General features: G+C 51.1%; 1 protein-coding gene across 2 annotated transcripts in view; it reads right to left on the reverse strand.

Moving 5' to 3' along the window:
• Nucleotides 1-10,330: 10,330 nt before the first annotated feature.
• The window catches only part of SLX9 (SLX9 ribosome biogenesis factor), a 39,498-nt gene continuing 33,253 nt past the window's right edge, over nucleotides 10,331-16,575 (reverse strand). For both annotated transcript variants that reach the window (XM_002196389.5, XM_041717462.2), the window contains exons 4-6: nucleotides 14,834-14,987; nucleotides 12,312-12,380; nucleotides 10,331-10,956 (exon numbers count right to left, since the gene is read on the reverse strand). In XM_002196389.5, coding sequence (XP_002196425.3) covers nucleotides 10,830-10,956; nucleotides 12,312-12,380; nucleotides 14,834-14,987 — 350 coding nt within the window. In that variant the 3' untranslated portion in view covers nucleotides 10,331-10,829. The remainder of the gene's footprint in view (nucleotides 10,957-12,311; nucleotides 12,381-14,833; nucleotides 14,988-16,575) is intronic.

Below are 16,575 nucleotides of genomic sequence, written 5' to 3' on the forward strand. Positions count from 1 at the left end.
ACGTGCAGGCCGCGCCGGGCCCGCCAGCGGCGCGAGCCCCGCGCGCGCTGGGGGCGGGGCCGCGGGCGGTTCCGCCGTCCCCATTGGCGGGGCTGAGCGCGAGCGGGGGCGGAGCCGAGGGTGCTCGCGCCCGGCGGAGATGGCAACGGGGAGGCGAGGGGCGGGGCCGCCGCCGGGAGGGGCGGCGCTGATTGGGCGAGCGGCGGGGCGGGGCCGAGCCGGAGGCGGGGCCCGGCGGTGCCCGGTTCGCGCTGCCCCCCCCCGCGAGCACAGCCCGTGCCCGGCCGGCCCCGCCGCAGCCCCGCTCCGCACACCGAGAGCCCGAGCCCGGGGCTCCCGGCCGGCCCCCGCTCCGCACACCGAGAGCCCGGGCCCGGGGCTCCCGGCCGGCCCCCGCTCCGCACACCGACAGCCCGGGCCCGGGGCTCCCGGCCGGCCCCCGCTCCGCACACCGAGAGCCGGGCCCGGAGCTCCCGGCCGGCCCCCGCTCCGCACACCGAGAGCCCGGGCCCGGGGCTCCCGGGGCAGCCTCCACTGCCCCCACGGGCTCAAGGACCGAGCCTCTGCCATTCCAGCCTCATCCTGGATGCGCTCTCCGTGTTCTGCAGAAAGCGGTGGGAGATCTCCGCCCAAACACCATCAGTCAAGTTCATCAGTGCTCCTACCACGTGTATGGCCCTCGATGTGTGTTAGCGCTTCATCCTCCTGCGGAACAGGCAATCCAAAAAGGATTAAATAACTGCGTTGAACCTTGGCTGTTTGTGACAGGCGTGTGATCCCCTAGGGAGCAGGTTTCTGACTTGCATTTTGCTCTCAACATAGAATCCCAGAATGGATTGGGTTGGAAGGGACCTTAAAGCTCAATCCCATTTCAACCTCTGCCATGGGCAGGGACATCTTCCACTATGTGCACCAAGCCCTGTCCAAACTGGCCTGGAACACTTCAGGGATGGGGCAACCACATCTTCTCTGGCAACCTGTGCAAAGGCCTCACTACCCTCACAGCCATGAATTTTGTCCCAATATCCAATCTAAACCTACTCTCTGTCAGTTTACAACCACTGCAGGTCATTGCAGTTTAACGACACCTGCAGGTCCTGAGCCCAGCTCAGCCCATGGGATGCTGCAGGACACAGAAGAATGCAATGGTGGCCCTGCTCTCCTCAGTTTTAGTGGCTCAGGATATTTACCCCACCAGGAACTGGGATTCTGGCTTGCAAAAGCCAATTCAGGCTTGCAGCCTGCTATCACTCCTCATCTCTGCCCTTCAGAGCACTTTCATCATATCCCAAAATCTTATTCCTGGCCACAGTTGGCTACAGACATCAACTGGTCAGAGAAATCTTAATTTTCCCAGCTTTCTGCTCCTTTGAGGTTACCTGACCACCTTTTCAGTGAAGGAATTTTTCTTAATATCCAATGCAAACCTCCCCTGGTACAGCTCGAGGCCGTTTCCTGTGGTCCTGGATATGTGCTGACATGTGCTGCTGCATCAACCACCATGGCATTGCTAAATCTTGGTGCCGAGAACTCTGTGTGCTTTCTCACCTGTTTTCTCCAGAGTGTTTAGGTGGTGACACCCACTATGTCCCTTCAGTGCCCAGTGCAGGCTCCAGGTGCAGCATTGAGTGGCTTGTGGCTTCTTCCTTCTCCCCCAGTTCCTGGTGAGGTAAAGATCCATGCAGGCATTCACAGGGAGGGCAGAGAGGACCAACACAGAAGCCAGTGCTGGAAACAACAACCTATTTTTATACTTCCTTCTCTCAAGGCACCGCCCTTCGCCTCTGCCCTGCTCAGGAGCAGCAGCAAAAATGGGCAGGCAGCTTTTGGCTGCTGATGTCTTCACCTCTGGGAATGCCTGTTTGTGTTTTCTTATCCCATTTTACACTCAGGAAATTTAGCACTAACGACTGCATTTTTCGCCTGCCTGCAGATCAGCAGTGAAGCCATGAAACAAAACCACTTTCCTCAGTTCCACCTCTGTGCACCAAAGTGGTTGTGTCCCACCAGGATGCTGGGAAAATCACTGCTGGACACAGTCCTGTGCTGTGTGCTCTGGGATGATCCTGCCTGAGCTGGGAGCTTGGAACGGGTGACCCATTGTGTTCCCTTCCAACCTGACCCCCGAAATGTGGCAGGGGACAAGAGTGGGGTGGAAGGCACAGCGTGTTCCCAGGCTCCTCATCCTGCTCAATGGCAGACCCAGCTCCAGCATGGAGTTCCCTGCCACTCTGGAATGAAAGGGGCTCCCTCCCCAACCAGCCCTGGCCTTGCTGAGCCGAGCCACTATGATTCAGCTGCTGGTGCTTATAAAACATCACAGTTTTCCAAGTAATTCAAAACTTGGTGTGGGTTTGTTTTCTTTTTTGTTTTATTGGTTGGGTTTTCTTGGCTTGGTTCGTTTTCTGTAAACCCACTTTAATAAATGAATGGCTCTTTAACAATATTTTTTTTCATCAAAGTCCAGGGAAATTGGAAATATTGGGCAGTCACTCAATAGAAGTGAGCATGGCGCATTTCAAACACCACAAGTCAAAAGCAGCTTCACGGTTTCCACACTCTGACAGTGATTTTCCACTTCAGGGATACATGATTTGCAAACTGGTCTTGCTCTTTGGGGTCCCCCTGTGTGCTGGTCCTGGTGCACAGCTCCACAAGGATTTGGATGGATTCTCCGTCCCACACCCACCGTACTGGAGACACACCCTGCAGCCAGCATGCCAGTTCATACAGACCTACTTTTGGAGTCCTTAACCTCACCTGAGGATGTGGTGGATGCACTGCCAGACCCAGCACCTCCTCCACCATTCTGCGCCACCAACCCAACAGAAGCTGCATCCCTGAAAAGCCCTGGCAGCGGATCCAAGCTTAGGAGTTTCTCCCTGCTGTCGCCATATGATCCTCAGCCCTCAGCGGGGCAGCTGCCAAGCCTGGGGAACCTGTTTCCAAATCCATGCTGCAAAAAGAAGGAGGGAGGATGTTGAACCCATTCCTTGCCGAGTGGCAGGCTGGCAGTCCTGTGGAAGGACAGTGGCATTGTCACCTTGTCACCGGGGTGGTGGCTGCTGCTGTCGGACAACTGGGGAGCGTAGCTGCCTAATCAAAGATTCAGCTGATTCACAAATGGTCTGTAACGGGAATTTCTAAGGCCAGCACACGCTTCAAGGCAGTTTGGCAGCTCCTCTTGCAATAACCTGCTTGTGTAGAGCCCTGAGCAATGCCGAGGTGTGTCCTCATGCCTACACAGTGTCCTGAGATGGGTCTACAGGCAGGATGGTGATGCCAGACTGGCCGCGAGCAAACAGATCAGGTGACAGCCAAGCCCTGCCTGATGTCATCCAAGGGAAGAGCTGGATCAGGGCAGCCTCAAAACTGAGAGGCCCTCATTGGGCTGGGAACACATGTCCATCCACAGGGAACTCCATCCTGAGGGTTGGAGCAAGAATGACATCCAATGCAATTTCACATGAGTACCAATGGTCCTGGTCTTTCTACCCCACCTGCAGGGACCCCACTGCAGTACAGGGCAGAGGAAGGACTCTGGCTCCCCCTCATCGTCTCGCAACCCCAGGGTGGGCAGCCACAGGCATGGGACTGTATGGTGCCATCCATGGCAAAATGTGCCCCTGGGGTCACACTGGGCAGGCAGCACCAGACACCAAAATGAACAACTGTCTTGGGGACAGTCTGAGCACTGCCCAGCAACAGGTCATGAACCAACCTGCTCAGTGGTTCCATACAAGGCCAATTTCTAAACCATGAGCATCCAGAGAGGTTCTGGTCATAGCAGATGAGTTCCAATGTAGGGTGGTTGTTACTGCTCAGCTGCAAGGCCCTGGCACCAAGACAGACCAAGCTGACCTTTTGTGGAATTGTGACAAGGAGCGGTCAAAAAAATAAAAAAAGTAAAGTTAACATTGGCAATCAGGGGGAGGAAAAACTGGAAGCAAGACCCAGCAAGTGCTATTCAAGTACAAGAACATTTCCGGCTCAAAAATCCCAAGACATCTGAGAAGTTAGAAAAATGCATGGAAAAGGATTGCTTGAATTGGTTCACCACTTCTGTTTATACTTGTCACCACTAGCAACAGCATCCAGAACTCACCCCAGGTGTCTGCAACATCCACTGTTTGTCTGATGCACCTGCATTGCACACTGAGCAATGATGAGCATCCCAGTGTTCTCTTGGAGCTCACCACCATTAGGCATTGTGGGCACAGCACCCCTGAAAGTAGCACGAGCTCTACCTTTACACAGAGGGCCTAAAGGTGGGTGGAGAAACATCAACAGAGTTGTAAGAGTTAAGTGTCTTCCCACAGTAACACCTCCTGCTCCTAAAGCAAAGGGAGGCAGGCAGGGGTTGTTTTGCCAGTGAAGTGGAAGGTGTTTAGATGAACCATCACATTGGTGAGCAGTGATTACATGTACCCAGGACAGCTGTTAAGTGTATCTAAAACAGCTGTAAACACAGCCAGGTGCCCTCTGCCCAGAGCACCAACACTGCTTCCAGCCTGGAGCCTCCAACACAGCTCCAGGCCGTGGCACCAGGGATGTGGATGTGGATGTGCTTGCAGCCCTCGCAGCTGGTGGCACTGATGCCCCCTGGCCCTGTCCCACAGCAGGGCTCTGAGCAGCCCCCTCCCTCCCTGCTGAGCCTGTGGAGAGCAGGGGACCAGGATCAGCAGCATCCCCCAGGGAAGCGACTCGTCTTGCCTGTCCCCTTCCATGGGTTGGCTTCTGTCCATCAACGCCTCAAACAGTTCCTGCTAAAGCAGGACAAAGCACACTTTAAATACAGATCAAGTGTTCAGCTGAGAGTCTGTCCATGTCTGTCCATCCCCCACCCCCACCCCCGGGCTGGCCGAGCTGGAACAAAGAGGTGCCTGCCCCGGGGTGATTATCTCTTCCTTCATCTCCTTCACTTGGGAGGATATCCTCATATCATCTGCTTTTACCTGCTCCGGGCCTGACATTTGTTCCCTTTCTAGCACCTTCCTGTTTGGGACATTTCTTTGTCTAAGCTTCCTCTCCTACTTGAGTTGCTAAAACCAAGTCCAGGGAGCATCAGGCAAACAATGTATTGCACACCACACAGCAAACTGCATCCTACCCACTCCTTGAGCAGACAGAGCAGCAGCAACTCCCCTGGTCATGGCTTACTCAGTCTCAAAGAGAACCTGCACTGCATTCAACCACAGAAATTCTCAATTCAGGAACATTGAGCATGGATCCAGACTCCACTCCTCACTGCCCAGCATCAGGGACAACTGTGGCTCCCCAGATATTTGGGGATGACGAGCCACAAGGAGCAGACACAGCAGACTTGTATGGTTCATGTACAAATCACACTGAGTTCAAACAAGGTCACCAACACACCCCATCTGGCACAGAACATCAACCGTTAAAGCAGACAGAAACCCTTAGATAATATTTTATGCATCCTACTTGTGCAGTCTGGAAAATCTCAGAGAATTCAGATGCAAAGGTCTAAATCTTAAAAACACTGATGGCAAGGCACTGTGTTTTCTTTGCACTATTTAAATATGTTTGCACATATTTAACTTATTTCGTAAGGAAAATTGAATTGGTTAAGGAAAAAAAAAAAAAAAGCCACCACAAAAATCCTTGTCTCCCTGTCAGCAACACCACTCCTGATGCCAATCCCAGTTTGGGTTGCCAGAGCACCCAATGAGGCATCAAGACCAGACAGAGAGAAACCACAGAGCCACACACCAGCTGCCTCTCCCAGAAAAAAATGTCTGACCAGCATTAATTTGCTCATCAAACTAAAAACACAAAGCCAGGTTTAATGCCTCACATAAAGCAGCCATGGTGCAGAGCACAATCAGCAGATCCCAGTTAATTATCTCATTGGGAAGAGTCAGCATTCAGGGCATGGCTTTCCTTTGCAAGGAAATGCTGAGTATGGAGCTAAGGGTGATCCAATTAACTGGACTTTATAGGGATTTCAAGATGGTATGTGGCAATGCTCTTAAGCACTTAAAGAATACCCAAAAGCTCTTAAAGAAACTCAGCTGCCATGGAATAAGAGATAGAGCCCTCCTGGGATTAGTAACTGGTGCAAGGTCAGGAAGCAAAGAGCAGGAACAGGCACCTCTCAAGGGAAGGTTTGCTGCATCCTACCTGAAAAGGCCAGGACACAGCACTGTGACAGCACAACCATGCAGGATGGCCACCAAGGGCAGTGCTACCAACAGGCTAAGGCAAAAATGGTAAAACCTGTTCTTCTGGGGGCAGGGACAGGTAGGGTTGAGCTCTGTAGCAAAGGCTGGATCAGGTGATTCACCTCTGCCCCTCTCTTATGCAACATCTCAAGGAAAGGAGCTGCTGGTGCCAATCTCATCTGCTCCCAAAACCATCACGCAGCTCAAATTTACATGCAGTTGTATTTCCTTGGTTCCCTGAGGCTGCTCCTGCAAGAACCCACCTGGGTTGGTTCCAGAGGTAAATAAAGGGCAAAAGAAACAGACACAAGTGTGGGAAATGTAAGGATCAGCCAAGGAGGAGGGCATCTGGGAAAGGAAATAATCCCACACGGGGAAAGAGCTCACTGCACATGCTGGAGCATGCAAGAGTGGCAGAAGGTCAGAAGTGCCAAGTCTCTGCTCTGCCAGACACTTTTTGGGCCAGAAGGAGCAGGAGACACTGGAGTTTTAATTGTCTGGAGCTCCCTGAGTGCTGGGTCAGCCACATTGTCCAGTGGGACTGCTGAGGACTGTCACCATGGCTGGAGGGGTCTGCTGGCACCTGCAGCCATGTCCCTGGCAAAGTGCCCCAGGCAGACTCTCCTGTGGGCTGGGGTGTGACTGGTGACATGCAAGATTATGGAAAGGTAAGGAGTGCAGGTCTTTTCTGTGAGCTGGGAGAAAACTCCTCAGACAACAAACCTACAGATACTCCCCCAAATGACCCATGGAGGCTCAAAGCTCAGACTGAGCAGTGGCTGTGGTGAGGAAATGCATGGGAAGGCGATCAGTCCTGCTGTGCCCTAGCCAGGGAGCAGAGGAGAGCAACCATACTGCAGCAGAGACCCAATGCTCCCAAAATTCCCACCGCTCCTCACCAGCTGCCACTGGCACACTAAGTACAGAGTAAGAAGGGCAGCTGAGGGCTGGAGTTGCATGACTCAGGACTTGCTCTCAGCTGGAGAACCTGGAGTCCCTCAAGGAGCCCATGGCAGCCCTCCAGCCAGCACTTGGGACAAGCCATCCGGAGCCCAGCAGCCACAAGGTTTCTGTAGCAGCCTGGGAGGCAGCCAGCTCCACCCCAATACCCACAGCACCAGCACATGCCTCAGTGCCAGGGCTGGCAGGGCTGGCAAAAGCCATCTCACATGCTTAGTTAGCTCCAGGGGATCGAAGCAAGCCATGGGCACATAAGGCAGCTGATGGCTTCAAACAAACAGAGTGTAAGCAAAAGTGCTCTCGACCCAGCAAAAGCCACATTTTCCACAGGCAAAGGGGACCTGTATGAGGTCTGTAAGGAAAACTTTCCAGGGCAGACAAGCCAGCGAGCGGAAGGAAGAAGGACGTAGGCTATGTGCTCAGAACCCAAGGGATTTCCTTGGGTTAGGCTCTGTCTGTGTGACTCACTGCACCTTTCCAGGCTGTGCTGCTGCCCTGATGCAAGCCCTGCTCCAGCAGGAACCAGCCAATGGGCCATCGCAGGTACCGTGGGAGTAGTAAGAGCAGGGATATTAAAAAATATCCTTGCACACCAACAGCACTACCCAGGAGCTGATGGGAAGGGAGAATCCCCTTCCACCCACTGCTTTGTGTGTAGCTGAAAATACCCACTGGTACCACCAGATGGACAGGATACCCTGGCTCCCACTTGCAGACACAGCTCTAAGAACAGCCTTCAAAGGCAAAATCCCCAGCAAGAAAGAGAACAGCTCAAAAAAGTAGCCCCAAATTTCTCCAGTGCAGAGCTGAGATGCATTCACTGCTTACTCACTTCTTGCCAAGTCTGGAGCTGCCGGGTTGGGCCCCCACCCACCCCTCTGGCACAACTACTCCTTACAGCTTGGAAGCTATTTTTTTCCCACCCTGCTATCTAAAAAAGAAAAAAAAAAGGCGTGAAAGCTTTTATCATTCTGAAAACAAGCCAACTGCGAAGGCGACTCTGTGTCTCAGACGCCTGTTTCCTGGCAGATTTTAAGTCCTTTGCTCAACTGCTCGGATGGCGGGGGCAGGAGATGCCTGCAGCAGCAGGCTGTGAACTGGAGCTCTAAAAACTCACATGTTTAACTGCTGCTAAATTCCTGGGGGACCAACAATTCCAAACAGTGGGCTCAGAGCTAAACACACAGCCAAGTGGGCACCAGCCCGTGCAAGTGCCACCAGCCTGGGTACTGAGGGGGGTCATGGCCCAACACCTCCATGTGGGGACAGCTACCAGGCAGTAAAGAAGGAGGGGGCCACCCTGTTCTACCTGATCAGTCATCCCTTCACTTCCCACATAACGAGGCTTCACCCCTGTTGGCTCCCAGAGGTTTCAAGGGAAAGAATGGGGCCCAGCAAGCAGGCTGAGCAAGGAAAAAGTGCTGGACAACTCCACTGTTGGTGCCCAAATTTCCAGTGGCCAGCTCTGGCTGTAGCCACCAAAGGTGCTGGTAAATCCACAAGCAGCCTGAGGGGTAGGGACCCTAAGTTGGTGCCACCCCAGAAAGACCTACACACACAGAGCCCTTCATGACAGTGATGCCTTTGGGGGCTCCAAAGTGCTTGGAGCTGATTTTGCAGAGCTATATCCAAGTTTTGACTACAACCCAAGGATTTTTCCATACCACCTGACGTCATTACCAGAGTGGGGGGTAGAGTGTCTCTGGCTTGCAGTCGAAGAAAAACAGAGCAGCATTGTCTGCCCTTGTTCAGTGTCTCAGGGTCTGGGCAAGCATTTCTCCACATCAATCACCCCCTCTTTTGTACTCTTGTTATTAATATTGTTGCTGTTACTGTTCCTTTTCTTATCTCATTGTTGTTTCCAGTTTTCCATCCTCCTTTGTACTTAGAATCACAGAATGAGAGAATTATACAATGGTTTGGGTTGGAAAGAGCCTTCAAGCTCATCCAGTTCCATCCTCCCACCATGGGCAGAAACAGTTTACACTAGACCAGGTTGCTCCCAGCAGTGTCCAAACTGACCTTAAACACTCCCAGGGATGGGGCAGCCACAGCTTCTCTGGCCAACCTGTGCCAAGGCCTCAGCAGCCTCACAGGGAACAATTTCTTCCCAATATCCCAATATCTAACGCAGCCCCCTCTGGCAGTGTGAAGCCATTCCTCCTTGTCCTGGTCCTCCAGGCCCCTGGCCACAGCCCCTCTCCTGCTCTCTCTGAAACCCCTACAGGCATGGGTGGGAGGGGGCTCAGTCTCCCCAGAGCTTTCTCTTGTCCAGGCTGAACAATCTCAATTATTGGATGTCTTTTCCTTCTCCATCTCCCACCTTCTCTCCTTTTCTGCACAAGAATGGCTGCACCTGGGGCTGGCCAGCCTGAGAGCAACACAAGGGAGGATGGGACAGAGTCAGCATCTCTCTCTCCCTGGCCTCTGCCAGCAGGAAGCTCCTGCCAGGCCCTGTGGGAAGAGGAGTGGCATTTCTCTAACAGGCAGAGTCCGCGACAGTGTCTGCACTGCCAGAGCCAAGAGGCACCAGACAAAACCTTTGTTCAACAGTGCCAGCCTAGAGACAGAACAGCAGCAGCATTACTATTGAGGCAAGACAAGTAGGATCAAGGTGCCAGCCACCTCCTCTGGAGCTGGTTTCAGGCACTAACTTGGGTCAGAGTCAATTGCAGCAGGCTGCTTTCCCAAAGTTAAGAAGCATCAGTTAACTTTTTTTATGGTTCAAAAGACAGCACTGGTATTTTTGGGTGTCAAATTGGGATCATGTCTAATAGGGAATGGCCCTGCCTTCAGCTGTGCCCCATAAAAATACACTGGGGTTTTGTGAACACTGGTGTTTGATAAAGGAAAAGCCTCCTCCAGAGGTTCCCAATCCCAAAAACGACTGACTGAAGTTGACAGCCTGCAGACTGGACATGTTTTGGGATGCTTCCTACAGGGCAGGCCAAACAGGGCACAAAGGCCTAAAGAGATGAGCATCACTCACAGGAAGCCCCTCCAGGGCAGGAGGAAGGCAAGTCCCTGAGTCAGACATGATCTGCAGTCATTTGTCATTGCTTGTAGCAGTCTCCTGATTCACTGTACACATGGAAAGAACAATTATTTGAAGTCATTTTTTCAGAGAAAGAAATAAACTCATATTTCAGTTCCTGTTTACCAAAACAAAAGCCAGACAAACTCTGTGCTATATGAAAGTATGTTTATTCCAAAGCTAAATTTCTCACAGAAAACAATCTCTATGAACAGCAGCACTGGTCATGACAAACTCCAAAAGCCTCCAGGGCTTGGGGTCCTGAACCATCCCAACAGAGCAAGCAAGAACCCCTTCTCAGAGTTGTCAGAAAGGGGGGCGGGGGGGAAGAATGACAGAAAACAGATACATGGCCACTTGGCACAATTTCAGAAATCATACCTGCTCACAAGAAGAGCAAATGTATGAAGACACATTGCAGGCAGATTAATGCCTGCACAAAATCTCACAGAACACCCTGCTCTGTGCAGACTGCCTGTAAAGGAACAGCTGCCCCTGTCAGGAGAGAGCTGCATTATTCCTGAAGACAGAAAGCAGGGCTCTTGGTTTTCATCATCTGCTGAACTGCTTCCAAGGGCCCAAGTGGCTGGGACGTCGTGCCAGGGATGTGCTCCTCTGCAGCCTGTGCATGTCTGGGCCCAGCTGAAGCTCTAAAGGGGTTCCCCTTCTTCCCCCTGCCTCAGCCTCTCGGAGAGGTGCTTGCTGATGGCCAGGAGGGGGTTGGCTCTGTACTGGGGATCGCTGATAACCTCTTGAAAGCGAGCCACTTCCTCCTCTCTGAGGAAAGAAAAATAACACACCAGTTCTCTAAGTGCCCCTTATGTGAAAGGAACTGAGCAGATAAGGACCAAGTCATAAAGTAGCAGATTTCTGTTGAGACAGAATGATCCTGAGTGTAAATCTCAGGGAAAGACAGTGCAAGAATAAACCTAATTTAGCCAAGGGCAAAGCTCAAATTGCTGCCAGCTTCATGGGAGCCAGGGACTTTGATCTCATGCCACAGAGACACAAACAATCATTACAGTGTCCAGCATCACTTGGGAATGCCTTTTTTTAGAGCTTTTCCCTAGTAAACCAGAAACAAGACTATGGATCTGGTGAATCACCAGGAATAAAAATGCCTTCAGACCGCACCAGCACAACATCAAATTCTCTTCAGAGAGCTCCTCTACTGACTCTCTTTACTGCTGAACATTGAGCCTTGATAATCCTACATGCAACACTAGCTGGGCACCATGGGAAGAGCATGACAGAATTACCCCTGCATGCCCAGTTACAGCTGCTTCCTGGAGAAATGGCCTCATCTCAAAAAGCAAGCAAGCAGGGAGGGATAAGAACAGAGCAGGAGTATAAAAAAAATTCTGTGAGTTTTCACACAGCCACATCCATGACAGCATCCTCATCTCCCCCAGACTGCCAGGCTCTCCACAGCCTCGCTAGACAAGCACTTGGTAGTGCTCAGCTGCTTCTCTCCCCTTCAATGCTCCTGCCAGAGAAAGAGAGAGAGGAGCCAATGCTCCTGAAGCTTGGCTTGGGGTGTTAAGGTGAGGCTTAGGAAACCTCTCATCCAAACTAATGCCTTGGGAAAGAAACCTCAAGACCTTCCTCCAAACTTTTTCCCTCCCAAGAAGCACAGACTTGCCAGACCACCAAAAGCAAAGCAAGGCAGAATTGAGCAAGAAAGGCATCCCAGCACCAAGACAGGCTTGTTTCTGACAGAGGAGGTATTCATGGAGAGCTGTGCTGCATCTGTAGCCTGTTCAGCCTCAGTTGAAGCTGAATGGCTCAAAACTGACAGAGATCCAGGAAACAAGAAAGCAAACAGTGCCAGATCACAGAGCCTGGTGCCAGGAGAGTTGTGCTGAGGGAAAACAAAGTTCTTGATGGCACTATAAACTATCTAACAGATAATAAGGAGGTGCTAGACTAAGTCCAGGAGTTACTTGGACACATTTAAATTCTCCACCCTTGTTGATATTCAAAAGCCATGTGGACTTGGGTCTTGAGTAACCAATTCTAGGTGATCCTGCTTGAGCACAAGGGCTGGACGAGGTGACCCCCACAGATCCCTTCCAGACTCAGCCATTCCATGAGGCTCAGCAGGAACTGGACACTGACAACTGGGTACTTACAGGAGCTGATGTTTCTGAGCTTGTTTCATCAGACAGAAGTCTGCTGGCTCTGCCTTTGCTTTTATGTGGCTATGGAGAGAAGAAACAAAACAAGTGAGTGTTAAAGCATTAATTTAGCAATGGCTGCGCAGATGGAAAGAATCCAGGGATTCTGTGTCTGCCTTTCCAGAAAGGACAGGTAATTAATTGTCCTGCATGGAAATTCTCCTGAAAGGCAATTATTTCCATAGCCAGGCACCACAGGGAAATGCAAACTCCTTCCACCCGAGGCTGAGAGAGCAGGAGGCACTACAGGAAAACCAGATCACTCAGAGCCAGCACTGGCCATTAGCTGTCCATGCCCAGATCACTTTCTGCTTATCACTGACCTCCAGGTCAAACTGATCCCATTGCTGAGAGCAAAGATTCCATGGAACCTCCCCTCCCCACCACATGTGTCACCTCTGCACAGCTCATGTTCCCTCCTGCTGACACCACAGAGCTCCAGCCTCCACAGCCACCCACTACAGGGAGCACCAGGGATGCTCAGCAAGAGGAGGGAGCAGCCAGCCCTTCTCTGGTTCCTGCAGTGGGATCACTGGGATATAATGTGCTGTATGCAGGATGTGTGCAGAAGAGGCACAGCAGCAGATACAGATCTGCCATCTCTCTATGCATTCCTTATTCCTGGGCAAAGTCCAAGGAGACCAGAGGTGTAAATCCCTCGTGATGCCCAATACCAAGCAGCAGCATGGATTTACCACAAAGCCAGCACTAAGCCCCAGCAAGGGACACACAAGAAACACAGAGATTGTTTTTGGGACTTGAGGTACAAAAGAGGAGCTGCTGGTAGAACTGGACATTAAAGAAAGGTGAAGAAATTTCTGTTTTTCAGGATTACACAGATACAAAAGTTAACAGAAGAAAGAGGCTGGGAAAAGGCTCTGCCTCTGTGGGGTAGCTCCTCCCCAGTTTGCCCTGAAGCAGACCCCAGCACACAGGCCAAGGGGGAGAAAGAGAGCCTGCATCCCATCTCTCTGTTGGAGCAGGGATCAAGAAGGAATATTCCCATACTGGTGGGTGCCGGGGGCTATGGCCACCTCCACCGGATCTGCCCCAAAGGTCAGGAAGCACAACAATTTCTCACCTCCTCTTCAAGACAGGAGGATCTGGTCACTTGTTACAGTGACCTCCTCTTACTACTTCCCTCTCTGGCATGCTCCCTTCCATCCTCTTATATTGCCTTTATTTCTCCTATTCTTCCTTTCTTCTTATTCCCTTGCCTCACATTCCTTCACATAACTTATTTCCATTACCCACCTCTAGTCAGTTCCTGCTCATTTTCTGTCCTCATTTTTAACAGCTCATCACAGGAACAACTTCTGGTCCTAGTTTGCCTGGAATGCTCACAGAAGGCCAGGAAAATCCTTCCTCAAGCTGGATTGCAGCCCTTGGTCACCAGAGCAGGGGTTGCCACATCTGTGTGTCCCACTAAGTCACCACGGCAGTCCCTTCAGAGGTGAGCAGCTCTGCAGAGGGTGTCAAAGCCTAAAGGAAAGTTATCCTGGAGTACATTTCGTGCTGGATTTCTCCTCAAAACCACCAGCATGCTGCCTGTTCACTTGGACCCTGTTAGCAGCTCAGCTTCATTACACTTCATTGCCTTCATTCATTATAAAGCAGAATAAAAACCTCCCTGTAATGCGCTTTTACCCTGCAGGAGATCAAATTCCTAGAGAATCTAATCTTTTATTAATACTGCTGACAAATCACTAGAGTATTACCCTTCCTTTCTGTAATGATTCAAATCCTATAAAGGCCTCCTCTGATTATTTCAAACACTCCTATACAGACATTCAAGAAGCCAGAGAGGGGAAGAGGAGCCTGTAGCTCCTCCATGCCAGTACCAAGGGGGGCTGGTTTAGGGTTAGCAGGTCACAGGCAGGGTAGGTGACATCATCCCATGTCAAAGTCCCTCCTCCACTGTGCCACCTTGGGCTTCTAAAAGGAGAGGCTTTTGGCAAAGGTCTGAGATAGGGAGAGAGGGAGCTAACAGTGCACAGGGAACAGCCAACTCAGACATGCTCTTGGCCCAAGTAACACTGCAAAACAAAGATTCTGGCCACACCACAAAGGGCACTGCTCAAAGGCTTGAACTGCCTCAGGACAAAGCCTGGATGAAGGCCTGGAAGGATGGAATGTCAGGCTGCAACACCAAAAGACAATGTTAGCAGGTGAGCTCAGCAGCATTACAACATGGACACCTACGTGCCACTCCTGCAACTCCCAGGACATCTGGATGCTCCCAGCCTGTCTCATGCCAAGCCTCATCCAAGCAATATGGTTCCCCTCTCAGCTGTGGGTTCAGAAGACACATGTCATCTTTTTTTCTTGTGCCAAGTGAAGCATAAAAATGGTTAAAATAGAGCTGTGAATGAGACCCTGTTCTCCTGACCATGGCCTGCAGCTACAAGCTGAGCTGAAGGCCCCTTCACCCCGCAGGAAAAAGGGAAATATAGAGCCCATCTCCAAATGGCACATACCTTTTGAGAGGCTTCCTTCCCCTGCCACCTGTGCTCAGGTAAGAGAGCTCAGGCAGGGCTTCCATCAAGGGCTGCATGTCTCCCACCACAGGTGTTGCTTTCCGCTTCGCTTCCGCTTTTTGCTTTTGCTTGGCCATCTTCACACTCTCTATTTCTGTGTCAGAAACAAGGCATTACTGAAAGAAGGGGAAACACCTGCAGGAGATAACCCTTAAGCTAAGAAATTCGTAAGTTGTTTTACCATTTACAACAAGCGAGAAGTGATTTAAACCAGGGAAAAAATGAACAAAATGCAGCTGGGTCATTCCTTCCAGTGATGTATTTGCTTGTAACTATATACATCCCTTCTGACACTGCAATGGGAAATGAAATTTCCAGATTTTGTCTGTTTCCATCCCTTACACTGTTCATTGCTCACAGCAAAACAGCACAGCAGTCCCGGTGTGGCAAAAACCACACTGACCTTGCATGGAATTGGGAAACAAAAGGGGAAGGGACAACCCAAATACAGTCAACTCCAAATCTGCCCTTAAACAGGGACAGCCCCCTTCTCTGTTGCTGTTGGAACCAAACAACAGGCAGAAAAGATGGACTTAATGTCAGTTGTTTACTTAGTTTGAAGCAAGTCGAGGCTCCACCTTCATGACTCATTGTGGATGCTGGATGAACTGGACCCTAGGAAGAGCACTGCACCAAGTGGCAGATGCACATGGCTTTTCTCAGGACCAGGTTTCCCAGTCTCCCAGCAGCAGCTCTGACAAGGGGGTGGGCACAGAAAGCTGCACAAATGTTACATTTGTCTCCTTGTTTGTCTTAGGAGGTAAAAGCCACAAGCTTCTGCCTCAGTCCTCGAGGCTCCCTGATGTGGCAGTAAGTCCCACAGCTACCCACGCTTCTCAGAGGCAGCAGCTTCCAGGTGAGCATCAGCAGAACGTGTCCTTTAGGACAGCCCAGAAAAGCCCAGCACTGCTACAGGCCTCCAGCTGAACTCCAAGATGCCCCACCTGACCCACAAGTCCCTTGGACAACTGCAAGGATGAGCCTCAGTGCTGGGCTACCAACTCCTCGTGTGGACAAGACAGCGTGCCAGAAGCCACGGGGCTGAGCTGGTGACACAGGGAGGCCAACAGCTCCCAAGGCAGCATGGCCACAGAAGCCAGAAGTATTCTGGTGGGAGCACAAAAGCAGCCAGTCCCACTTACAGACCACAATCCTGGGTCTAATCCTGCTCCCAGAGTCAAGGAAGCAGAACTCAAATTCTGTGGCTGCTCCTTTAATGCCTTCGCCTTGCTTGTTCTCCAACTCAGCTGAGTCGAAGAGCAACAGATTTTCATGAACTGCAGTTCTGCTGTACATGGATGTTTGCGACAAATCAGGATTGGAAACACTTCTCCTCACAGCAATCCCTGCCAAGAACACAACTTTCTGTTCTGCATTTCTTCTTTTTTTGGTCTGGCTTTATGAAGCTGACTACTTCAGTGCTTTCATAAACAGTATGTGCTGAAAATTTTCAGACACCTGATTCTGCACAAACATCCCAAATTCTTTTCCTATGAAGTCTTGTTCATTTGAGGAGCCATGCAATATATGTATTTTTAAATGTGCATACTTCTAATGTCTGAAGCATTACACAAGTTTTTTCCCCTCTCTAGTCTCTCCTAAGATTACTTATTGGAATGGAAGAAAGTTTTGCATTTGTACTACTGGGCTGATCTTTGGTTCCCAGGGTCTTGGCATCCAGT

The sequence above is a fragment of the Taeniopygia guttata genome, chromosome 7, assembly GCF_048771995.1.
Source record: "Taeniopygia guttata chromosome 7, bTaeGut7.mat, whole genome shotgun sequence".
NCBI lineage: Eukaryota > Metazoa > Chordata > Aves > Passeriformes > Estrildidae > Taeniopygia > Taeniopygia guttata.